Raw genomic sequence first — 9,525 nt, 5'->3', positions numbered from 1 at the left:
TTACTTTATGTGTGCTCCAACATATTCAAGCCAGAATAAGAAGAAGTCTTATTTTGTACAGTTGTTCTTGCAATTTGTGAACGAAAAGTAAAACTAAAAATATGAAGAAACTTTCCTAGCTACTTCACGAGTTCTGACTCGTTGAATTTCTAAATTTCACACAAATTCTTTCCATCAATTCCTTGCAGTCCACCTTTCAACAGTCAATGTTCTTTTAATTCCAACGAAAAAGAAAGAAAAAAAATTTAAAATTAAGTTTCAATAAGATCAAAGTCTCCTTCCCATGCGTCTCATGCACTTATAAATAAGCCCTCTTCTCTCATCTATTTCACACAACTTCAATTCATTCAGCATTTACTTTACAGAATTTGCTTAGCAAACCCAAAGAGAAAAAGAAAAGAAAAAGAAAAACCAATCATGAGAGCACTACTTCAACTTGGTATTCTTAGTATTTTAGCCTTTCTGTCTCTAATTTTTCTTTTGTCCATCAATCCCAGTGATGAAGACAATAATGGAGTTGTTCAAGAAGATATAGGAGTGTGGGTGAGGAAGAACCATCTTTTGTTGCCATCTTTGCAGTGGAAGCATGTTACTCCTCCCTCGCCCAACTCCGGGACCAACTCAATTGGTCAAGTAGATGAAAAGAATTTCGTGGGTTTGAAGCCCAAAACGAAACATCTTTTGCTACCATCTCTGCAGACGGGCGGTGTTCCTCCGCCCGTACCCAATCCTGGAAGCAACATAGTCCCCCCTCCACTTAATGAAAAGAATTTCGTGGGTTTGAAGCACAAAAAGAAACAACTTTTGCTACCATCCCTACAGACGGGCCGTGTTCCTACTCCAGGACCCAATCCTGGAGGCAACAATGCAGTCCCCCCTACACTTAATGAAAAGAATTTTGCGGGTTTGAAGCACAAAAAGGAACATCTTTTGCTACCATCCCTACAGACGGGCGGTGTTTCTCCTCCGGGACCCAATCCTGGAGGTAACAATGCAGTCCCCCCTACACTTAATGAAAAGAATTTCGCGGGTTTGAAGCCCAAAAAGAAACATCTTTTGCTACCATCCCTACAAACTCGCAGTGTTCCTCCTCCAGTACCCAATCCTGGAAGCAACACAGTCCCCCCTACACTTAATGAAAAGAATTTTGCTGGTCCAAAGTCAAGAAACCAACATGTTTTACTACCATCCTTAGCAAATGGCCTTATTCCTCCTCCATCACCCAACCCCGCAGGAAACTCAATTAGCCCTACAGTTAAGGAAAAGAGCTTTGCAGGTTTGAAGTCCAAAAAGAAACATCTTTTACTACCATCCCTGCTAGCAAATGGCCTTGTTCCTCCCCCATCACCCAACCCCGTGCAAAACTCACTTAACCCAGTTGGTGAAATGAACTTTGCAGGTTTAAAGACAAGAGACAACCATATTTTGACACCATCTCTGATAAGGGAAACAGTCACACCTGCAAGAACAAACCCTAGCCAAAGAAAGAACTTTGTAGCAAGGAAAATGGCTAATGGTCATCCTCCACTGGCTACATATATCTTGAAAGGCTACCTGCTAAGTTAATGGTATTACACAAGGAAGCTAATGAACATTTCATTCATCTGTTCAACTGATCTTTCTCTGATATACAGTTGTTTTTTTCTAATTTTTTTTTTTTTCAAATCTGTTATGATGATGAAGGAATAAAATCAAAGGAATATAATGTAATAACTAATATTCCGAATTATGAATTCAAAATAAAAAAGTGTTATGGTTAATAGTTTAGTATCTGTGGATTATATTCCAAGATATATATGCAGGCAAGATGGATGTTTTGGTCAAGTTTTCCTTATTCTTTAATTTGTGCCGTATCATTCGAGTATGTTATTGTTATTTCTATAATTTAATTTTTAAATGTACATTTTAGGCTCCCGTTGAGTACATAAAGAAAAAAGTCTAGAGGTGATTGAATAGACTTTGTTTAAAATTTTAATGAAAACCTTAATTAAAAACTTACCAGAATTTAGATTAAGTTAAAACTTTCAATACTTTCCCAAATATTATATTGAACACTTAACTATATAGTCCTAAAAACATGTTCCTTAAAAAAAAAAAAAGTTTGCATGATAGAAATAATGATTTTTTAAAAGATTGTTAAAGAAAGAGTATGACAAAGATAATGTAAAGTGTGTAAAGTAAAACGAGACAAAGAATTTTATAGTAATTTTGAAGGTGATGTAGTAATCCTTCTACACCAATCCATTCTTCTCCCAACGTCAGAGAGGATTTCACAAGTAAACTTGTACCTCCACAAAATTTACACATAAAGAGTCAAACGTGTGCTTTGATCATAAAGTCAGCACAACACATGTTTGCTTAAGTTTTCACAAGACACAACTCTACTACTCAGCCTCAAATTAAACTACACAACGATAGATGATATAAGTACGATTTTATATATAATTTAAATATATTTTAAGATATAATTTGCTCAATTAGTTTATGTTTTAGTTATTTTTCTTTAAATATATTAGCAGAGAATTAATATATATAATTTGATTACAAATTTTATAATCTTGGAATGTGCTTGTTTCAGTTATGTCCTTTCTAACTAATTTTAATTTCTATTTTATTTTCATTTATCTATTTTCTAATAATTTCAGGTATAACAAATATATAACTGAAATTATGTTGAATGGTATTCCTTCTTTCCCAGACCCCTTCTCTCTATTCCAAGATTTCCAGACCCCTTCTCTCTACTCCAAGATTTCCAGAACCCTTCTCGATCTCTATTCCAAGATCAAGCTTCACACATATCAAGATTCATTCTCTGTGTTTAAGTTGGGTCTTCACACATCAAGATTCTCTGTGTTTAAGTTGGGTTTGAATTAGTTGGAGAAGAAGAAAGTGATGTGGGTAGATTACTACAGGATATTGAAGGTGGATAGGAATGCAAAAGATGAAGATTTGAAGAAAGCTTACAGAAAGATGGCTAAGAAGTGGCACCCTGATAAGAACCCCGCCAGCAAGAAAGAAGCTGCAGCGGCCAAATTCGTGCAGATCGGTGAAGCTTATGATGTTTTAAGTGACCCAAAGAAGAGGGCAGTCTTTGATGAACATAGAAGATCAATGAGGAAAGCAGATGCAATTGAAACAAAGTTGGGTTGTAGCCTAGAGGAACTCTACAAGGGAGCCACCAGAAAGATAAAAGTCACGAGGGAGATAATAGGTGATGATGAAAATGGGGCAAGAGAGCTGAAAGAAGAGAATTTAAGCATAGAAATCAAACCAGGTTGGAAGAAGGAAACGAAACTCACATTCGAAGAGAAAGGGAACGAAGAGCCAGATGCTATTCCTGCAGATATTGTGTTCATAATTGAAGAGAAACCACACAGCACGTTTACGAGAGAAGGGAATGATCTAATCGTGGTACAGAATGTAACGCTGGCTGAAGCGTTGGCAGGCTGTACAGTCCATTTGAGGACGCTGGATGGAAGATACTTGAGAGTGCCTATCAACAACATCATACACCCGAATTATGAAGAGGTGGTGGCGAGCGAAGGGATGCCGATATCTAGAGACCCCTCAAAGAGAGGCAATTTAAGGATCAAGTTCAACATCAAATACCCAACTAGATTGACATCATGGCAAAAGGCTGGAGTGAAGAATTTGCTTGGTTCCTGTCCCTGAGATCTCTTCCAGGCCCCCTGTTAGTTGAAGCTCCTCTCATCTCATCTGATGCTTTCAATGCAAATTAAAGATTTAGTTTTCAAAACTTGCTTTATTGCATAGGATTTAGTCTTGCCTATTCACATATCAAAGATGTAAACCTGCTCTGATATGATCTTTTACAAACATTATGCCATTATTTTCTCACTATTTTGGACGTTAGCTAAATTGAAAGTGCAGTGCAAGTTAATTAGATATCATCAGCTGATGTTTTGACATACCTACTATCACTGCATTTGTGATTATTGCAATTTTTACTTGTCTTTAAGTTCATCTTAATGTGGCTTTCAAGGCTTCTTTCTTGAAAAGGCAAGTATTTATCTTGGATAAAGTACCAAGGTTTTAAAAGCAGTAAGGATCTAGCTAGTAGAGAATGTTGGTCAAGATGTCATGTTGTTTATCATCATTCTTTGTTATAAGCTTTACTACTTATCTAAAGTCTTCTTGTTGTGGTCAAGTTTTCTTGTATGTATAAATTGTTCTACTCCATATATGTTTACCTCTTTGCATACTATATCATAGTCTTTGAGTTGTTTCATCCAAAGAATTTATGCACAACAACTTCTTGCTGCTATGTATTCGACTTCAATTGCATTTGTAGGAATAGATTTTTGTGATAAAACACTATTTATATATTTAGTTTAGATATATTATTATAACAAATTAGTATTCTTTTATTTAACATTATATATACTTTGAACCTTATTTTATATTTTGTACTAATGTAATGATTATTTGAGGCAAATTTTATTGTGGATCGTGGTCCAGGTAGCAGTGTGGACCATGAAGTAAAACGGCGTTGTGTCATTTTAATTAAACTTCAATTTCACTTGATAGTATTGTTTTTTTTTTTTTTAGTTTCATTTTTCATACGCACTAGTTTCATTATAGCAATACTAAAGTATCATTGTAATTATACTGCAGTTTTATTAGACAATATACGTTATTGCATGAGCTATGTTTTTTAGTTTCATTTTCAACTCATACTAGTTTAATTAGAGTAATGTTGAAGAATAATTTTAATTAACATCATATTCATTTAACAATATATGTTATTGTATGAGTTCGGTTTTTTAGTTTTATTCTCCACAGACACTAGTTTCATCATAACAACAGTAAAGCATCATTTTAATTATACTAGAGTTTCATTTAACAATATATGTTATTGCATGGGCTCTATTTTTAATTTCATTTTTCATACATTAATTTCATTTTAGCAACACTAAAGTATCATTTTAATTTTACTACAGTTTCATTTGACAATCATATTGGACCATGATCCACACAACACTGTGTGGACCATGACAATCATATTATGTATTATGTTCGATTATGTGTATTTTGTTATGAGTTTATGTACATTCGAAATAAAAAAAAAAAATTGAAGTTAACGGTAGAAAACGGAAACGAAATTTCTAAGGAAAAAAAAAACATGACAAAAATGACGTCGTTTTAGCTAGAACGCACAATGCACGATATAATTTGCCATCTTTCGTTAAGCAAAAAACTGTTTGCGATGGGTGAAGAACTGGCAAGGTAATCTATACTGTAGATTCCAATTGTTGAACTTTGTTTTCTCCCAAAAAACTAAAACTACAACATAGGTCCCACCGGGAGTTGAACCCAGGTCACTGGATTCAAAGTCTAGAGTGCTAACCACTACACCATAGAACCACTACACAAGATGAAGTGGTTAAGAGAGCATGACATGGAGGTCAGAAGAGCGTTTGCAAGATCATCTAATTTAAGCCAGGAAGTCTTCAGGGAAAATACGTTGAAAGACAGATGAAATGGAAGAGGCAGAGGGATTCCCCAGTGGTGCTTAATGTACGTTGATGGTTCCTTTAGAGGAGAAGACTGAATTGGTGGAGGAGGTGCATGAGGTCCTTAGAGACAAAGAAGGCAGATGGATCGAGGGTTACGTTGTTCGTTCTCCTTCCGCGCCAACAACCCCCTGGAAGCTAATCGGAAGGTACAAGAAAGCAGGTGATTAAGAATGGAAGGTCAACTAACATTGTTTTGGTTAGATTGGTGGATAGGCTATCATCCCATGAAGGAGGAGACCATCACCTTAGCTTAATTCCTCCTGATCATCTATTTCTTTATGTGGCTGACTACTGGGATGTGACATATGGGTGGAAATGGCATAAGTTGAAAGGGCTGCTGTCTGGCACTGCAATTAATCAACGGAAAATATTTGGTGTACTCCCATTTTAAACTCCCAACTTATACACATGATGAAAATAACCAATTCTGATTTGACACCTCAAGAAGCATAAATGAGGGAGTAGAATTTTGGGAGTCTATGTAGTAGAACTCTTAATCAACTAAGAGTATTTGTTGTTCACTGGAATCCAGACGAGCCGGATGGATTTGCATGGGGCAGAGGAGCTATGGTAGAAAATGATATAGCTTGTATCCCGGTTTGGCAGCAATTCATTATAACAATATCAAAGTATCATTGTAATTCTATTACAGTTTTATTAGACGATATACATTATTACATGAGCCCTTTTTTCACAAATACTAGTTTAATTATAGTAATGTTGAAGTATTATATTACCGTATGGCTCTAAACTAGTTTCATTTTTCACCCAGACTAATTTCATTATAAAAATACTAAAATATTATTTTAATTATACTACAGTTTCATTTCACAATAATATGCTCTGTGTTTTAGTTTCATTTTCACACACACTAGTTTCATTACAGCAATACTAAAGTATCACAAAAATCTAAAATCTATTCCTACGAGTACAACTGAACTTGAATACATAGTAGCAAGAAGTTGTTGTGCATAAATTCTTTGAATAAAACAACTCAAAGACTATGGTATAGTATGCAAAGAGGTAAACATATGTGGAGTAGCACAATTTATACATTCAAGAAAACTTGACCACAACAAGACTTTTCAAGGCAACAAGAAAACTTAAGATAAAGTAGTAGCTAGCTTATAACAAAGAATGATGATAAACAACATGACATCTTAACCAACATTCTCTACTAGATCCTTACTACTTTTAAACAATGGTACATTATCCAAGATAGATATATACTTGCCTTTTCAAGAAAGAAGCATTGAATGCCACATTAAGATGAACTTAAAGACAAGTTGAAAGTAGTTGTTGGAGGCCTTTACAATTGTCAAATTCAAACATATTATTTTATTATTAAGTGGGTAATTCCGTAATTCAAATTGTTTTCCCTCCCACCGACAAATTCGAAATGCAACTATAAATAGATAGAATGCTCAAGTTCAAAACCAATTACTAACAACGATCAAGATATTTTAACACGTCGTCATCAAGTTCTACAAGAGACTTCAAAACTTATAGAAGATCTACTGCCGGAAATCTTCAATTTTTCAACATAATTATGTAGAATAGTAAAAATTGCAATAATCACAATAATGCAGTGATAGTAGGTATGTCAAATTGGTTTTATTATCAGCTTCCATGTGCAGCAGAAAGGACCCAATTATGCCAAAACATCAGCTGATGATATCTAATTAACTTGCACTTTCAATTTAATTAGCCTCCATAATACTGAGAAAATAATGGCATAATGTTTGTAAAACAACAGGTCTACAACCCACAACCACAGCTTTGATATGTGAATAGACAAGACTAAATCCTTAGCAATAAAGCAAGTTTTGAAAACTAAATCTTTGCATGCATTCAATGGATATAATGGAACTTGAAAGCCAGCATCACAAGGGGAAGAGATAGATAGATGTTATCTTCGATCAATTCTCAAGGAATTCCTTTACTCCAGCCTTTTGCTCTGTTGTCAATCTAGTTGGGAATTCGATGTTGAACTTGATCCTCAAATTGCCTCTCTTTGAGGGATCTTTAAGTATCGGCATCCCTTCGCTGTCCACCACCTCTTCATAGTTCGGGTGTATGATGCTGTTGATAGGCACTGTCAAGTTTCTCCCATCCAGCGTCCTCAAATGGACTGTACAGCCTGCTAACGCCTCAGCCAGCGATACTTTCTGTACCATGATTAGATCATTGCGTTCTCTGGTGAACATGCTGTGTGGTTTCTCCTCAATTATGAACACAATATCTGCAGGAATCACATTTGGGTCTTCGTTCCCTTTCTCTGGGAATGTGACTTTTGTTCCCTTCTTCAAACCCGGTTTGATTGGGATGGTTAAAATCTCTTCTACCACCCTTTTTGCCCCACTTTCATCACCTATTATCTCCCTCGATATTTTTATCTTTTTGTGGGTTCCCTTGTAGAGTTCCTCTAGGCGACAACCCAACTTTGTTTCAATTGGCGCTGCTTTCCTTCTATGTTGATCATAGACTGCCCTCTTCCGCGGGTCACTTAAAACACCGTAAGCTTCACAGATCTGCTTGAATTTGGCCTCAGCAGCTTCTTTCTTTCTCTTGGGGTTCTTATCAGGGTGCCATTTCATAACCATATTTCTGTAAGCTTTCTTCAAATCTTCATCTTTTGCATTCCTATCCACCTGCAATATCTTGTAGTAATCCATCCCCATCACCTTCTTCTTCTTTGTTGGTTTTATCACTTTGTGCGGTCAGCGGCAGCTGGCAACGCTAGGGTTAGAGTAACGAGAATATAGGAAAAAATATATAGATAAATCGCCAACCATTACTGTGTGGACCATGGTCCATACAAGTTGTGTGGACCATATTTTATATACTATAAAATAATGTATATTCAGTACAAAAATAATGTACATTGTATTCAAGGGATGTACATTATTTTTGTACTGAGGTACATTCAGTACAAAAATAATGTACATTTAATAACAGAGTTACATTCAGGGGATGTACATTATTTGAGTGTATATTGTCCAGCGAAACTGTAGTTATATCAAAATGATACTGTAGTTGTGTTGAAATGAAACTGCAATGTATACAAAATGAAACTGAATAACAGAGTTATTTTTTGTGGAACAACGCGAAACGGATGTCATTTCTTTTCATTAAACAAAACGACATCGTTTTGATGACTGGATTACAATATATTGTGGACCACGGCCCATATTAAAATTTGCCTTAATTAATCAACAATTATACTATGGACCGCAGTCCGCACAACTTGTGGACCATGGTCCAAAACAGCAGACACTATAGTGTATCTAAACTGACACTGTCTCACGTATTATTTTTATTATATTATCAAATGAAATTGCAATTGAATTGAAATGAAACTGTAGTTGTGTTGAATTGGAACTGCAGTGTAAATAAAATGAAACCGAATAACAATTTTACATATTTGAGTGTATATTGTCCAGTGAAACTGTAGTATCAAAATGATACTGTAGTTGTGATACCTGGACCACAATACATTGTGGACGCGGTCCACAATATAATTTGCCTTAATTAATCAATTGTACGATGCAGTTTGCGCGTGTGAAAATAACTATGCTATTAGTGGTAGGGCCGGTTCTGAGCATGTCTAACATGAGCGACGACACAGGGCCCCCAATTTGTTGGGACCCCATATTTTAAAAAAATTATATGTATATATAGTATACATAATTTCAGGCCAAGTGCATGGAGATTGGGCCAATTTGTGATAAGGTGAAATTGAGCCTAATTGGAAATTGCTTTAAAAGCCCACAAATGGGCTTAGTAACTTTGAATTTTTGTTTGTCACACTTATTTGGTTTGAAATCTTATATGCGGTTTTTTTTTTTTTTTTTTTTTTTTTTTTTTTTTTGTGGAAAATATGCGGTTAATTTAGTTAGCAAGCAATTACAAACAAAAGATATGTTTCTTGATGTTGCTATTAATCAAATTAAATGGTTAGTTTCGATCTTTCCTCAAGAATTATACA

At 35.3% G+C, this 9,525-nt stretch overlaps 1 protein-coding gene, 1 non-coding gene and 2 pseudogenes across 2 annotated transcripts; 2 read left to right on the top strand and 2 right to left on the bottom strand.

The window, feature by feature from the left end:
• Positions 1-352: 352 nt before the first annotated feature.
• LOC109146972 (formin-2-like) lies at positions 353-1,582 on the top strand. Its single transcript, XM_019294625.1, has 2 exons — positions 353-1,314; positions 1,438-1,582. The coding sequence occupies exons 1-2, from the start codon at positions 418-420 to the stop codon at positions 1,564-1,566; spliced, it is 1,026 nt and encodes a 341-aa protein (XP_019150170.1). The 5' UTR covers positions 353-417; the 3' UTR covers positions 1,567-1,582.
• A 1,167-nt stretch (positions 1,583-2,749) lies between these two features.
• LOC109146980 lies at positions 2,750-3,759 on the top strand (annotated as a pseudogene).
• A 1,554-nt stretch (positions 3,760-5,313) lies between these two features.
• On the bottom strand, positions 5,314-5,385 carry TRNAQ-UUG. The gene has a single exon. It is a non-coding gene; the product is annotated as a tRNA-Gln (tRNA).
• Positions 5,386-7,456: 2,071 nt separating this feature from the next.
• Positions 7,457-8,227, bottom strand: LOC109147078 (annotated as a pseudogene).
• Between the last annotated feature and the right edge of the window lie 1,298 nt (positions 8,228-9,525).

This window comes from Ipomoea nil, unplaced genomic scaffold (genome assembly GCF_001879475.1).
Source record: "Ipomoea nil cultivar Tokyo-kokei standard unplaced genomic scaffold, Asagao_1.1 scaffold0256, whole genome shotgun sequence".
Lineage (NCBI taxonomy): Eukaryota > Viridiplantae > Streptophyta > Magnoliopsida > Solanales > Convolvulaceae > Ipomoea > Ipomoea nil.
This window is presented reverse-complemented; position numbering and strand designations above follow the sequence as displayed.